Source organism: Poecilia reticulata, chromosome 10 (assembly GCF_904066995.2).
Source record: "Poecilia reticulata chromosome 10, P_reticulata-male-v2, whole genome shotgun sequence".
NCBI lineage: Eukaryota > Metazoa > Chordata > Actinopteri > Cyprinodontiformes > Poeciliidae > Poecilia > Poecilia reticulata.
Window position 1 is genome coordinate 11827728 of NC_088839.1, and position 17302 is coordinate 11845029.

Sequence of the window (17302 nt, forward strand, 5' to 3'; positions counted from 1 at the left end):
CTTGTAGCCCGTTTGAGCTTATGTTACTATTTTCTCAAATTTTTATGTCCCATAATATACCCTGTGGGGGGTATTAACTGTTTCTCAAGATATTAAAGGTTTTAAAAATCATTTGAGCTCTGCAAATTTGTATCAGGGCCCCCCTGGTGTTTATTGGAGTGTTTTATCCACCTCTGTGGGCCCCGTTGACTAGATATGCAAGTGTGACTTGCATTTGTATTCAGCCTCACAAACAAATAAATTTGATTATCATTCGTTTGTTTTATTCAATCGTTACAGGGTAGGGGAAAAGCTGGTGCTTGTTACCAGCCTATCGCAGCATAATGCAGAAAGAAAAATCGCATAATAAATTAAAATTAACTTGATAATTCCCAATCTGATTATTTTTTATGGGGAATTTTGTTCATAGAGACAGTTTTATTCATGGCTTCTGTTGTGCGTTTTTATTTCTTTTTTATTTATCGTTTATGCTGGTTGCGTTTTATTTTGGATATTTAAAAATATCTTCCAGTTCCAGTGTGGAGTGTTCTCGACGAAATTACATTTTAATAGTCGGGAGAGCAAATTTGCATTATTAACCATCAACATATTACTTCAAAACAGTTTCAAAACAATTTTATCGCCCAGGAAAATTTATGGTAAAAGAGCCATTGGTGATGGTTTTAACAAATTTGTATAAAACATCTTTATTTTCCCCACCTGTTGGTGACTTGATGCTGATGTTCTAAACTTAAGCAGCGCGTCATGCAGCCTCAGACCATATGCAAAATAATTGAGAAAATTTAATCTGAGCTTCCATTAGATGTAGCTTCTTAATCATCATAAACACTTGAAGTAGAAAATCACAATCGAGTTTTGCTGATTGAAACGACTCAAGTTTCAGTTTTCAAACTGGACGAAACCCTAATTTTCACGAGATGAACATCAACGTTTGATTGTAATGTGAACTCTCCAGGCGTATGACCACTTACTGGCTGCAAGTTCTCAAAATGCTAAAAAGCCTGACAGAAACCTAAAAAAAAGATTTAAAACAAGCTAGAATATTTTCTTAATGAAGAAGCCGAGCTAGATTCTGATAGAAATCTGTGACGGTACGAAGACGTCGTGAAGGCGTCGTCTCAGAGTCCCTCCTCAATCACGTCGCCGCTACGCTTCAAGAATGAAACGTTTTATTCCAAATCTCGTCGCTGCAGTCGCTACGAGTCAGCGGCGCAACACTAAACGAGCCACTTAACGTTGTTAAAAAAACAACACATTTTTGATGAGAAAATTAACCGCGGCACTAGAGCATCGCAATTACATGTTGAAACAGCATGCTGCAGACTGCCCCCCAAGTCAGAAACAAAGACTACAGGGAGATATTCATATATAATTCATTGTTATGAAACAGTGCATAGTTAGTGGGAGAAAAGTTACTTGAGATGGCTTTTAATTTCCAAATGGTAAAATATTAAACAATAGATCAGAAAATCTGGAAAAATGGCAACGCATTGCATGACCCAAAAGCATGAGAATAAGAGTGCAGCACAGAAGAACAAACCAGACGAATGGATCAACTTTGTTTATTTAAGATAGAAATCAGGCACATTAATATAAAGAAATGTATGCACTAATAGGTCAGCTCTCAATAATAATAAAATCCACAGCAAATTATTTCAACTCAAGACTCAAAATAACAATAGAGCAAAAGATGGGGAAACAATCCACTGATATTTTTTTTTTTCTGTTTCGGCGTCCACCCTTAAAAAGACAAACTCGTCCAGTAACCTCAACATGTCCCTCCGGCTGGAGTTCAGATGTTATCAGCAAAGCAAAGGTCCGTCTCCGAGACGAGAGCAGCAGAATCTCAAAGCGCTGCTGCGGACCAACGACCTGCTCGAAAGCAGAAACCTGCACGACCCCTCCGCACCTTACAGCTCCACCCCATTGGTTTTAGTTAGAAAAAGAAAAACAACAAAAAAAACCACACATTGCAAATTAAAAAAAAGACAATTAATTTTAAAGCTCTATTATCTGGAGAAAAAAAAAAAAGGATTTATGGTTTTATAAAGATTCTGATATAAAATTTTAGTGTTCAAGCTCAAGGACGAGAAGTTTAAAGGTAAACTCTACACAGCAAGTAGAAAATATTGATCCCGTTAAATTGAACCCATTCAGAACGTGGAGATGTTTGGTCTCACTAGTGAATGAAGCTCATTGGCTTTGCAAAGTACTGACGCACACTCCGCTCATCCTGCAGCCCTCCGAGCTCTTCCAAAACTCTCAGGGGTTCGGGAAGCTTTAAAAGAAAAAAGAAAAAAGAATAAAGGAGTTCTACAGTGAGCAGCAATGGTGTCAGTTTGAATACATGAAGTCGTAAAATAAAACAAAGAACAGCCGACAATGATTGGGATTTGAGATGAGGGTTTTATAAAGAAACAAAATTTAACTGTTCAAACGTTAAAGCAATGACACAAATCTGATAAGTTTAAGGTTATTAGGCGTTTAGTGGCTTCTGATTATTATTTTAGGATTTATAAATGCAAGCACATATAGAAATGGCATGAAGCTGGCTTTTTATGGAGGACGAACGACTGAATATCTCACTATTAAGATTAACAGCTACTGCTTAAGAGAAAAAAAATAAAATTAAAAAAATGGAGAAACTAATTTTGCATAGCTGATATTTGCAGTCTGTCAAAAACATAATGGAAAAACCTTACAGCCCAAGAGTTTTACTTAGACGTGTTCAAGAAAATAAAAATGATCAAAAACAACAACAAAAATCTCAGAATTACTTTCTGTATCCACATTTTCTTCTCATATACATGAAAAAAAAAAAAAGTCCTGTCCAGTTGGTTTCCCTGCTGACTGCACTTTCTACAGAACAGACAATTAATGCTGCAGGTTAAAGCAAATCTGAAAGTTAGGAATGAGGCAGTGGAGGAATACAACGGGCCAAACCAAGAAGCTGCACGAACAAATGACAGCTCTTTGATTCGACTCAATAAAAGGCTCAATCTATGCTAAGCTTTTGGGTTACATACTGACGCTCTCCCTCCTGGGGGGGTTCTCTAGATGCTATCCATGGCTTTGAACTCGCTCAGAGCCTGCACAGGGCTGACGTGCTTCTTCTGCGAAGATCTCTTGACTTTGTTGGTCTGCCCGTCGTCCTGCTTCTCTCGCTTCACCAGCGGCTTCTTCTCGGGAGCCTTCATTCTCCAGGAGACGGCGGGCATGTTGAGCGCCTCCATGTTTTTGTTCTTTTGGTACTTCGTAGAGGCGACGTAGGAGGCCTTGACGGTGGACACCACGGCGTTCATCAGGTTCTTGGCTGCCTGAATGAGGGACATGGCGCTGTCCAACTAAACCGAGAAGAGAAGCTGTTAGCGTCAAGCAATTGCGAAAACGAAAGGTTGCTGTGGCACTTTTTAATTTTACACAATTTGAATTCGTGAAAACTGAAAAGTAACTCGCCATCCCTTTTAATGTCTTCTGGTTTTGGGGCCAAAAACTTAAAACTCAGACGTATGCAGCGGAGGATCCCTGGCGTCTGGCGAGTTTCAGAATATTTAAAAAGGTCACCCTAATTTAATCTGCTCACTTTAACAGCTCCAGAGACACTAGTGACACTTAAAAAATGCTGGAATAATAGTCTCGTCCGTGTTCCTTCAGGAAGAAGGGCAAAAATCACGACACCTTGCTCACTCAGGTATAGTAATGTAGACGTTTTAAACTGAAGGGTAAGTGCTTAATTATTGCTTAAAGGCTTTGAACGTTGCTAAGCTGCTAGGTGGAAAGGTTAGAAAACATTTGTTGAACGTAGCCGGGCGTGTTTGAGACATTTATGCCATTTTTGTGGAAAAAGAATCAGCCCTTGTTTTGGCAGGCTTTGTCTTTAAGAATTTGTCATGGATTTTAGCAATAAATTAAGCTTCAGAAAGTAAACAGTGTGTTCAATTTAATCATAATAAATGCATGTAAAAAAAAAAAAATCTGTTTAAGCCTCAAATTCCAAGGTGAGCAACCGTGAAGCATCAGAAAAAACAATGACCGTCTCGTCTGCTATGGAAAGTTGAAATGGCATCACTGACTTCTTCTGCACTCATTAAAATTTGTCTATCAGCGTGAAAGAAAATTATGCTTGGTTAAAAAAGAAAAAGGAAGAAGCTGGACTCACCCCAGAGACAACCAGCTCCCCTCCCAGGTTCTGAACTTCAGCCTTGACTTTACTGCAGATGTTGAGCTGATGGCAGTACAAGGCGATGCGCTGCAGGTAGGCGAGCAGGTCCTGCTTGCAGGAAGAGTCGGGACACTGCGGGAGAGACGACAAGAACACGGTTAAATAACGTGGAAAAACACATTTGCACATCCGAGTAAAAATTATACGTCTTGAGCTGGTTTTAGAGAGGAAGAGAGAGAGAGAGAAAAGTATTTGTAGCTTTTGTTGCAGACACACTAATGTGCATATCTGTGTACTTTTTCATTCATCTCACACTTTATCAGGATAAGATAGTAGCAGTGTGACAGGTAGACACCCACTCTATGAGCGCACCCGGAGCCAAAATGACAAACACACGCCCACAACCTGCTGTCTCGTCTTCACAAGGTTACAGTGTGATCACTTAACGCACAATGCAAATTGTACGACTGGGCGAAAAGTGCTGTCAATCAGCTGCTGGTGGGGGGCGTTCCGCTAAAGTCTCTGTTACAGTAGACGGGGAAAAGAAAACAAACAGGTAAAGTTTAAGATTGCATGTTTGTTGGAAGGGAAAATGCTAAATTGTGTGAAGATGTGAAGTGTTAGAGAAAGAACGTGGCTTTGTCAGACTGGTATTTTTGCCTCAATGCTTAGTTATGGGGGCAAAACAAAAACATGTCTACTGTAATTACTATTTACCACCATTATTTCTTGAGTTTGGAAACCAAAATAAATTAGTTTCATTATGAATTAATTCATTTCTTGTATTTTTTTTATATTTTACAGTTTAGACCATTTTTTCCACACTACAGTGTCTAATTATAATTTATATGCAATTTTAACAGTTTGTAGGCAAATATTAAACCACTTTTATTAACCCCCCCAAAAAAGTTGGAAAAAAAACTGACTTTCTGGTCAGTTTTTCCACAGGGAGGGGAAGGAAAATGGCGCCTCAGATACGTCGGTCCATCAATTGTTCTTTTTCTGTGAATCTCATTGGAAAATTATATAAGCTATAAAAGCTTCCACATTAAATGACTCTTTTCTGCATTGAGGAAAGTCATAAAGGACGAAAGGCAAAGTCATTTGATTTGTCAAATTTTTTTCTTAAATTGTTTGGATTGAAAATCAAAATAAAACTTTGATTAATTGCACCATCCTAACCTCCTTTGTTGTACAATGCCGATTCTACATGGAGGGCAGTATTGGCATAAAAAAAGCAAAGTCCCAGACCTAAATGAAATCTGTGAGTAACAGAGGGCCAGCATGGAGGCTCAAGCTGCGCCAGACAATGATTTTCACACCGTTTGGTTGGTGATCAGCAGAGGCATTATGAGTGAGGCGTTTTTGCAAAGGTGGGGGACAAGGACTTGTGAATGAAATGAAAACGTTTCATTTCATTTCAACTTCTGGCAAAAATAACTTGGAGCCCCTGTAAGATGAACCCCAAGTTTGAAAAGCCTCTAATTTCGGCTTCAGAGAAGAGATAGTCAAAAGATGGCTAGGTGTACACAGTCACTAAATTACAGCCAGAACCTCCCCACATCAACTTCAAGAAATACATTATCATAAAATCCACTTTAAAGTGGCAGCATGTGAAGAACCCCGTAAATGCATCTCATTTAGCACTGGCAATCTCTTTGAATCATTTTATCTCGTCGTAATTAGACTTGGGCTCCACCGTTTCCAATCCCTTTCCTGGTTAGCTAAACAAGCCCCCTGCCAGCACAGTAATTAGGCCACAGTACTCTTCTTAGCTGCTCATCAAGTGAGGGATGTAAACACTTTGATGGGGGCCCTGGCGCTTTAAATCAGATCAGAATGACCTGAGTCACAAATGCTTTATCAGTAATGATCAACAGACAGACTTCGGTACAGATCACAGCCTGCCAGCTTTTCGCAACATCTACTAAACACACTAGATGCTACAAAAAAAAAAAAAAAAAAGATCATGGCTGACAACGCGAGTGACAAGGCCAGAAGAAAATACAGACTTAAATGCCAGTGTTTTTAGGAACTTGGCTCCCTGAGGGGAATATCCTTTAGAAGTGTCTCAAAAGTGCTGCGAGAAGGTGAGCTTAACAGCAGTCCATCTTTTAATTGCCTGGAGTTGAGAAAAACAGAAGCTGGGAAGATCAGTGCCACGCAATCGACTCGTCGAGTCTACATACATGTGTTGAACAATTAAGCATTTTTTAAAAGCTAAACAAGAAAATGACAGTCAGGAACCGTGCATGCCTCAGTCCACTGTGCAGACATACAAAAACATTTTGAACATTACTTTAAACAGGGAAAAACAAACAAAAAAAAGTTTTCGCTTTATGATTTTTACAGTTTAAAGTTATTTTAGCGAGATGTCACTGAACACCAGCTGTATAGTTCATAGAACAGAAGTGATGCTGGCAGACAGAAGGCTACTGCACTTTTGAATTAGCCGATAGCCTGGCTAATTCACTAGCTAATTTCAGCCGGTCATATTTGTGTTACTTTATAAAGACATCAAGGGCAAAAAGTTATATTCAATGCAATGAACATTTGAAAACATACATTTGTGGATGTTTATATTTTTGCTTAAGGGCATGTATAAAAAAATGGTTATAGATAAAGTTTTAACTGTAATGCACTAAACTGTTTTTGCAACATACGAATAATGGCTCCTTTCTAGTTTTAAGCTTCAGATCATTTTCTACATTCGCTTTAAAATTTCAAGTAAACACTTTAACTTTGATACTTTTGCACAAGGTTCACCTGCTGTGAGAATTTTTCGCAGGCTTAAGTACTCGGGACAGCAGTATATTTACTCTCCTCACACAAGCGCACCAACATAAAATGTTTCCAAAATGGAAAGGGAGGAAAGGGAAACGGGAGGAATCTTGTTTTTCGGACACTTCAAACAGGCTACAACTTGTGTGACACATCTAATCCTGCTGAGCACATCGGTATCCCTGGTGGGAGTGTGGAGTGCTCCACTGAATATGGTGGACTCACTACTAGATATAAACCACGCGACATACATTCATTTATGAACTACCAGGACAGCATAAGTGCTCATTCACACACATCTAATCAGAGCATTAGAGAACACAGAAGAGTTCAATTATTAATCATTATATTTGCAAAGTTCTCGCCACAGAATAATATTCTGAATATTATTGAGCAGGCTAAGAAAAGAGACTTGCCATTTTTATGACAGGAAATTATGCAAAAAAAAAAAAAAAGAGGGAGAGGAAATAGAGCTGGAGGGGTTGGTCATGGTACAGGAGAGGACCAAAACATGGCTGCAGGACTGGTGAAAAGAGAGGTGGTGGGGAGTGGGGAAGGTTATAAACGGCAAGAAAGAACCAGAGAAAAATCAGGAGAAAAGACAAGGATGAAGAGTCAGCCAGAGGGGAAACAGTGTGGAGGAGTAAATAAGGGAGAAATCCAACTGGGGGAGAAAAAAAAAAAAAAAAAAAGAACAAGAGGATTCAACTAAAGTTGGGAGGGGCATTTAAGTCAGAGTGAGACAGCAAGTGCGCGGAAAATGTGCGCGCGCAGAGGCACGGATGCAAATGCAAAGACCTGCGATGAGGCTGAATGCAGCAGCCATGCTAATGAAGGCTCGGGGAAGTGTTCAGACGGCAGAGAGCAGGGCACTGTGAAAGCATCACTTGTGCTCATACTCGCTTCAGCTGCTGGCTTCCATCAGCACTCAGGAAACTCTGGAACGCCGCTCCCGCTGTCACATGCGAATGCTGAGGTTGTACCGAAATGGCCAAGGGAAACTGGGGAAATTGTTTTTGCGAAGAAAATGCAATGCAACACTTTTGGTAGTTCGAGAAAGAGATTAAACTATCTTCAGTCATGTTTAAATAACAAGACTGCTCTGCAGGAAATTAACATGTATGCAACGTCTTAACTCACAGGCCAAATAACGTCAGCACACTGGCTCAGATCATGTGTACTATTTCTTAAGTCTGTGCCAAACGCTAAATTTGGTACCGACTGTAATTTCAGTAAAACTTGTAAAAAAAAACAAAAAAAAAAAAAACTTAATGACATGAACTTCAATTGCACAGTGCAATTTCTTTTTTTTTTTATCAGAGGCCCAACAAAAAGAGTCCCTTAGGTCTTATATTGAGTGTGTTTGTGTCCAGTTGTAGAAAGAGATGGGAAAGCAGAAAGAGGTGGAGGAGAGACTTCAGCACATAATTCTTTTCAAGGCAAACTAATAGAAAAGGTGAGTCACCACCTAAAAAAGGAGCCAGCAGTGCAGGATGAAATGTCAATGATTCCTGTATAGTTCTTGTCCTTAGTGCTTGCTTCTAAAAAAAATAAATAAATTAAAGGTAAAGTCAGGTCAAAATGTAGCAGAACGCCATTTAGTTATGCTAAATTAATCTGCGATACATCAATGGCTTCATACTTGAAAGGGATCCAGTTAAACTGATGCTTTCAATTCATCATGCCTCCTCTCCAACGTGCAGAAAGGACTTTAAGCAGAGTCCAAAAAAAACAAATAAATGAAAAAATAAAATCTCAAAATGTGTCATTAATCTAAAAAAGTCGAGAGAGAGAAAGCAGGATGTTGTAGGAAACCCCATGACAGTGCCGTGTATAAAGTAACAACCTCTGAGATAAATGATGAACAGGACGGTCAGGTCTCATCAATGGAAATGCCATGCAGTTCCACTGGATTCCATTACACAGAGGCGAGACGCGCCGGGCGCCTGAGCCGCCGCCAACCAGCGCTGACCTTTCAGGACTCATCACCCAGAGGAAATGCCAGTTTCCAATATTTACTGACAAGGCCGCATCCTAATGTGTCGCTGCCAGCAACCTGGTGGGGAGCGCCGTGGGTAGTGAACCCAAAAAGTGTTTTCGCGTGTTTGCTTATCGCTTCCTGCATGCCGCGAGAGCATGTACGCTGCTGCAAGGAGATCCGAGTAGGTGAGCGCTTTCTATCGCAGGAGGAAATGACTAAGCGCTACCTTGTAAGCGTTGGCATTCAAAAAAGAGATTAACTTATCTGAAATTTGTTGCAGATCTATGATGGACGATTATCCTAAAGGTTTGGCCAGCCAATAGCAATTTTGTCAGTTAGCATTTTTATTTTGGTAACTATATTATGACAGAGGCAGCGTTGAGAATAATTTTTCTAGTCTCTCTCTCTCTCTGTATGTATATATATATATATGTGTGTGTGTGTGTGTGTGTGTGTAAAGATTACTTCATTTTTCAAACTTTTTTGGAGATATTTATCAACAATTAGCCAGTCAAACTCTTATCTTAGACTTTGAAAATATTACCAACATTTTCACATCCAACAAGTCCCATTATAGATGTTTAATGCTCAAAGAGGGTAAAACAGAGCAGCTCTTCTGTATTCTGTTAAGCCTTCCTGTTATTTGCTGAAAGTCATGCTTTCTCTTGCACACATATATGTTGAAATGTTTGGGATACATTTTCGGTAACACTTTATTTGAAGGGATGTGCATAAGACTGGTATATATATATATATATATATATATATATATATATATATATATTAGTGTTACCAAATTTTCTTTTAAAACAGCTTCATCTCAGATTTGAAAATGCCATCGGAAAAACCACAATCATATCAAAGAAAGCTAATTTTAAGTTGCTTTTTATCTAAAGAGTCTTAATTACATCTTACTTACAGAAAGGCCGTGCTTAGGTACGAGTTGTTTTTTTTAAATTCTGATTTGAAAAGATCCGATTTACAGATTCTCGTTGGCCACAGAACAAGCTGAAATATTCAAACTTCTTAAAGAGTCACAATAAGCAAACATTTTATGATAACTTATATTGAAGGAGATAAGAAATGATCTTCAAATACCAATTGAAGCAGTTTATGACGACCTGAAACTACATGAGGTTTTACCATCATAGGGGCACCTAAAGTTTTACCAGGTTAAAAAGTGCAAGTAACAACAATACCTCCGTCTGACAAATTACTTATTATATTACATCCCTGCTGGTTTATTATTCTTTTGAAGTGAAAAGAAATAATTATAGTCCCTGCAGCGAACAGGCATTAAAAAAATGCTGATGCCTCATTCCTGTTCACTTCAAAATGAATTAGAACAACTCGCACTTTTAGATTTCTGCCAACAAGTCAAGTTTCAGTTTATGTCCAGTTCTGCCCAGAAATATATAACCCTTGGCAAAAATATGTAAGCACACCACTAAAATAAGGTTAATTCAGCTGTTCCCCCTGGCAAGAGCAACTTATACTTTATAGCTAAATGTACTTAATTTGTAAAATAAATAAATAAATAAATATGCCAGAGTATAATTAAACGCATTTAATGCTTTTCAATTTAAAAAAAAATTCAGATCAAGTAGATGCAAAAATATAAATTGCAATATAATTTGAATTTCTAGAGCATATAATGACAAGTGTGAATATGCAAATGAGTCAGCAGATAAAGAGTCCTTGTGGATCTCGAAAAGCTGTTGTGGGATTCTGATTGACAGAAAACAGTCATAACATGAGAGCTTTCAGAGGAAACAATGGAAACCATTATGAAACGCCTCTGAGAAGATGACTCCTATAACATTTTGTCTGTACTTTGAAGCTCGGCATTGGATGGGTGTAAAAACAGAAACATGCAGGCAGAAATCTAAGCATCAAGACCAGAGGACTCTGGTCCTCGGGGCCTGATGTCCTACATGCTTCGGATGCGTCTCTCGTCTAAGACATCGGATTAGTTTAGTTTAGGTACAATTAAACAAAGATGACTGACTGCAGACAACAAGCACGTCTCCAAACTCATCAATGTAGGATTGTGTGCCGCATGAAGGCCTTGATGAGACGCGGTCATGGCCGAGTCTGTAAGTACACAGGTGCACATTGACGTCTTGGATCATTCTCATTCCATCAATCAAAAGTAGGCTTGACAATGATATTTTTCAGGATGATTAAGTGAACAGTCGTGCTGAGGGAAGGAAGGCGCATTAAAAGAAGAGAAGAAAAGAGCTCAGTGTGGCCCGAATCTGTCTGAATCCCATTTTGACTGGAGATTTATAGTGGAAACTGGATGAAATTAATGGCAAGAACCAACCAGCCAAAGGCCGATTTCACAACAGTTGAACAAGAAAGTTAGAATCTGATGGATGAAAGATTAAACTCTTTTTAGCTTAGTTTAAATCCCAAGAACGTCAGTGCAATCAAATTTGGACAGATTGTACAAATTGTGCTAAGCACCAATTGGGTGTTTTTAAACCCTTTTTCCGTTTAGCTTAAACAGATTAAAGAAAACCAATTGTAACAATTCTAGAAATGTTGCACCCACTAAATGTAGTCATTCTATATATTTAGTTAGATCTTCCTCCAGTGTTTGACATGATATCATTTTATTGTACAATAAATTCTTAATTTCTAACAGTGGACCTGACTTTTGGATTTTAAGACGCAAGATATTAATTTCCCCAAGTAAGATGTTTGTAGGCAAATTTTCACCATAACCCAATGGATCCCTGAGTTATAACTCAATGCACACCAGCTCACCTGGGCCTTTAAACTTAAATTACAGCTATTGGTTCAGAGTTTAGCTTAATCAAATAAGACCTTGCATAAACTACTCTGCAGAGCAGCCTGCGTCTAATAGCTGGTGTTAAAATGTTACAGCGTCTACAGAAATGCAGAGATGTCATAGATAAACAATATCCTTATTCCCTCTGGAAATAACAGTCTGAGATCGAAGACAAAGTTTGAGGAGATAAAGGAAGCAATGCACTGAAGAGACCATTTTATTTCTCTAGGTAAGAACTATGATTCAAGATATGGCTAAGCAGTGACAGGAGATGATCAATCCCAAGCAGTGGCCTGAAGACACTTCAAGATAAATACACAGTTTCATGAGAAATGCTTACTAGACTGGAATTTAAAAGCCATAAAAATAGAGCCAGTGTAAACAGCATGGTGGTAAAATACAGAAGACAGAATAAGGAGAAAAGTGCACCGATATTATTGAAAACACGAATAAAATCAAAGTCGCACATAAATGTTTGCAAAATGTTTGGTAAACTGTATTTTCTGTGTGCAGGTGCAACCCAAAAATTAAACAAAGAGTTGATTTATTTACATATATTAATTCAAAAAGTAAAATTCATTTATGAAACTCAAAGTGCTGAATTTAATGAGTTATAACATTTAATTTCCCTTTGGGATCAATTAAGTATTTTTTTTATTGAATTTTCCAGCTATCCAGACGAAAGAGCCCCATTACCTGCTTTAATAACCATCACTCTGTCTGACCAACAAACTCCTCTGCCCACAACCTCCAAACAAGTCTAAGGAGGATTGTTGAGATGATGATGATGAAACATCAGAGACAACAAAAGCAGGGAAGCTGAAAGCTGCTATGAAAGCAGCCTGTGGACGCTCAGCAGTTCTCAGACCCACAGGCTGATGACCTCTATGCTGCACTGCTTTGATTAGTATGTCATGCAAAAGGAGCAGATATGGCACAGTGCATGGATGTATAAACCTTATTTTTATTTGTCCTGTGTCAATTTTATTGATGAAATTAAGAAAATAAATGCATGAATATACCAATCTGTAATGATTCTGTTAGAGGTTTCACCTTTTTGTACTGAATCGTTGAAGTTAACTTTCCATGTTATTCTAATTTATATTTACACGTAGATCTAAATTAGTCCAAATATTGTCTTTGGATTTAAAGACAATATTTTTGTAATTGCAGAGGTTTTGTAAATCTTGTTTTTCTATAATTAAAGGGTAAAAAAAGAAAATCCACCATTAGCCAATATCAATAGCCACTTTTTTTTTTTTTTTACAGCCTATTGTGTTGCCATCTTCACCAAATCCATTTTCAAAATGCTTCATATTTGGACTGAGCCATTTCCATTGCATTTGCAACGGGCCACATTACTTCAACAATGAGGCTAAAGGGAAAGTGGTGTGATTAAAAATTGAGGATTAGTAAAGCCAAAGCTAAATTACTACTCTGCAAACAAATAAAACCAAAGGGGAACAAAACACTTTACTCTATAATTATTTAAAACCAAGAACGATGCATCAACACATTAAAATGTCTGAATTTCGACAAAGCAACACTCCGGAAATTCCTGAACGTACTAAAAATCAACAAGCGGAGAAAAGAAGAGCTCCACTAGATTAGTATAAATTGCAGTTAGCCTGCGACTGACCCTTGGTCTGCTGAGCTGAGAATTTGTGGACTCTCTTGGCGATTTTACCTCTTTGCAGCAGCAGGTAATTTACAAGCTGTCTGCTGCAGAGTGTCTGGGGCCAGACCTGGGATTAGACTGTGACCAGCAACAGAGACTATGGATCACCATAAATCTTTACTGATTGAATGCAAATTGGAAAAGTACACTCTGTGTTGTCAGTATACATCATGAGAATGAAACTCCCATGGCACACACGAGAACAGAGCAAGCTTGCTGATTCTAGGACTATGCTAGCCCCTTCTCACTCGTGTCTTTTGTTATTAAAGTGTTTATATGAGAAGGCCATCTGCCAAAATTTATAGGCTACACAGAGGACAACACTTTTGTATTATAAATCTCAATTACGCAGCATTATTTGTTTACCAGGCAACTCGGATGAAATCCTCATAAGGCTCCCTGCAGAGCAGGGTCATAAATTCTTAATCAACTGCAGTGCAGACCTTTGTACAGCAATGACCTAAATCCTGCAGCTCATTTCTACACTACACTCATTTCTTTAAAATTTAATATGGCTCCATTGCACATATTTAACAGTATTAAAAAAAAAAAAAAAAGAGTCCAAACCACACCATGTCCACCTGCACATTTATGGAGAAGACAATATTCTAAAATCATAACCCTACATGGCGGTGTTAAAAAAAAAAACAAAAAGGAAAGGTGGGGTGAGATGTAGTTCTATCAGTCTGGGACCATCTGCCAGTGTGTTTTATATGAGGAGCAAACCCTCACAGGCCCTGCAGGCCAGAGGCACAGAACGCAAGTGATTAATATGCCTAGGTTAATGAACAGTCCCAGCATTGCCTTTGCTCCTCTGACTCTGTCAGTCTGTGTGCATCCTAGCAGAGATTCACTTAACTACTGCTGCTGCTGCTTGACTATGCCAACCCTCACCACGTGTGCCATGCTTTGGTGCATATGGATTGGTGGCATCTCCTGTTTTGCTAGGAGGTATGGCCCTAAATATAAACCACCAGCATTACAAAAAATAAATATATAAAATCAGAAAGAAAAAAAAATCTGCCACCTGGCAATTATGCTGCTAATTAAAAGGCGAAACACTCTTAATGGATTCATCTCTCCAGAGGGTTGTGCCTCTCTCTCCACAAAAAGAAATGCACTGCCCCCTTCTTTCCACCTCTCCAGTCTGAAGCCTTTTTTTTCCCTCTACTCAGACGACAGTCTCCAGGCGTCGTCGTTGACGTGTCGGCGGGGCTAAGAATCACCTGGTGCGTTAGTGTTTTTGGTCTTTGCCAAGATAGAAAGGTTAAGAGGGACAGCTGGATGGGTTCAGAGGCTGAAGGGGTCCTTACTCTTGGCTGCAACATCTGTTTCAACAGCCAAAGCTCCTCATTTATTTATACATTGAGTGCTTCAAACCCCCAAAACTTTTAAAAGGATGTCTGTATACACACACACACATCAACTGCAGATATGCATAAAAGACAGAAACAAGTTTCTACAAATAGCAGAGGATAAAAGGGTAAATACTCCTCCAAATCTGATACATCTATGCATATGTGCCTACAGAGAACCAATGCCAGTCAACAGAAGCTTCTCATGCAGGCATGCACGGACCGGCATACACAACTGCACAGTTGCCCATCTGTTTTCTTTGGGGGATAACACTGTTTTCATTAAAGCGAATATGCATCTTCAAAAGCTGCAGCGAGGCATAAAAAAAAAAAAAAAAAAAAAAAAAAGTGACTTTCCAGGGCGGCTTATTCCCCATTCAGATGATTCAAATGCAATTAGGTCAGCATAGGTAGGACCTGCTACTTTGTGATAGACGTGACTCTCTAATATTAAAGATCTGAGGGCACCTTAAATAAAATATCAGACGTGCAGGGTTCTAGGAGGCCAGCAGCTCATTATGTCTGACAATGAGGGAAGCGAACTCGGCTGAAGCCTTAAAAGCAGATGTTTCCAGTTAGTGAAGTTATCACTGAATACAATAGTTGGGCTCCAGCTAGAAACCAGGGAAGCCATTACCGAGTCAGGAGGGAAAGACTTAACCTTTCATGAAGCAGCTACAGAGATGGTAATAAGCGCCACTGCTTCTCGCACGTTTCTCCATAAACAAAAGTAAAGAAAATCTGTTTAAGTAACCCTGACATATAAAATCTAGACACAATCAAGAGAAAAAGAGAGCGCCTTTTTCCATGTCTGTGGTTTTGTTGGATGTATTTTACATCATTAGGAGGAAATCCTCAGTCGTCATGCTTGTTGATTCAGTACATTGTGGTTTGCAGAAAATCTATGCCCAGCTCTTTAAAGCTTCATCACATCATGTGAACCTATTCTGGACTTTGAACTAATCATTGTAGTACATTGACTTTTCTCTTTTTCAGCCATTGTGTTGTCGATTTGATGCTACATCACCAATTTGTGCAAATCTTTAGCTGCCAGTCAGAACCCCTTGTATCTTTAATTTATAGGTGACTGACAAGTGTTTAAAGTCTGTGGTTTCAAAACCAGCTCAAATCATCACTGTCCACCACCATGCTTGACAGCTGGAATGAGATTTGGGGCTGTGCTTGGATTTCATCCACCCAAAAGGTCATCAATTCAGATGTGACTCAGCAAATCCTGGATGCACCAATATATTTTTCTTTTTTTTTTAAAGCCTTTATCCTTCAACCCTTCACAGTAGTTCTTTTACTCCTCGTTCTACTGTCATGGATTTTAACAAGCGATGCCTCTCGAGTATGAGATGAAGCTTTTGTAGTTCTATCATTTGAGACTGGCACGGTGTGACCTTGAGGTGAATTTGCTGGGACGTCCACTCCTGGGAAGATTGACAACCGTCTAAAATGTTTTACAGCTGTGAATAATCTCTCTCACGGTAGGATGATTGACTTCAAGACATCTGGAAATAGACTAAGAACCCTTGCTCGATTGATGGGTAGCGACAACAGCTCCTCTAAGGTCGTTGGTAATGCATTTTCGACCCGAATTTGTGCAAACACACAACGTGCACGAAAGCAGAAATTGCAGAAAGTCCCGTTTTTCTAGCAGCAGCTACACCTGCTGATGAGTACATCAAGTATATCTGATTAGCAGCACTGCCTTTCTATTTTTCTTTCTTAAATCCTACTGAAGCAGCAGGAGGCTCATCTTCCTCAGAGAATTTCCATTTTGTCCATCTTGGCCTAAACCGTGAGGAATCGGCCGTTTTTCCAACGCCTAGATGAAAACATTTTGAGGACATAGTGATTTCTATTTTGCCCTGATAAGAGAAATCCTAAAATTCAAAGAACCGTTTTTACTGTGGCAGTACCTTTTCCACAGTAGACAGCCCTCAAGCTATTAGGTTTTTGCCAACATGTCATCTGTTGTCAACAAACCAGAGTAAGAGAGACCGACGGAGCCAACTGTTGTTATCCGAGCCGAAATCTGTGACATCTGAAGACTGTGTCCTTTCAGAGGCAACAGCGTTCTCAAACAAAAGTGGTTTTCAAAAAACCCCACAGCTGGTACCATCTTGACCACAGAAGCAAACGACATCCTCCCGACAGAGAAGCTCTGTTGCAATTGTGTTTTGTGGCAAACTAACGTTTTTCATGTTTTTAGTGATAAAATATATGCATACTGCAGACCCGGATGCAATACGACTTTCTCCATGAGTTGAAAGATGTATCAACTATCCAACAGTTTAACGCAAATTCAATTAGTTGAATACATATGCTCCATGTCAAGAACTACAGTTTCTGAGGCAAGTTAGGGATGTTATAAATTCAGAGGATTTACAAGAACAGTAAATGTAAGATCTTGCAAACCTCATATAAATCTCAAGTACTAACATGAACAAAAACACTTTAACACTCGTCTTCGTCCTGTTAATTTCAATCTTTGCTGCCCAACTATCAAGGCAACAAACAAATTGATGTTATTTGTTACAGC

At 39.0% G+C, this 17302-nt stretch overlaps 1 protein-coding gene across 1 annotated transcript in view; it reads right to left on the reverse strand.

Moving 5' to 3' along the window:
* Positions 1 to 1546: 1546 nt before the first annotated feature.
* ctnna1 (catenin (cadherin-associated protein), alpha 1) overlaps positions 1547 to 17302 on the reverse strand; it is a 73365-nt gene continuing 57609 nt past the window's right edge. Inside the window, exons 17-18 of the mRNA XM_081611356.1 lie at positions 4160 to 4294; positions 1547 to 3344 (exon numbers count right to left, since the gene is read on the reverse strand). Of these exons, the coding sequence (XP_081467482.1) occupies positions 3054 to 3344; positions 4160 to 4294 (426 nt within the window). The 3' untranslated portion in view covers positions 1547 to 3053. The remainder of the gene's footprint in view (positions 3345 to 4159; positions 4295 to 17302) is intronic.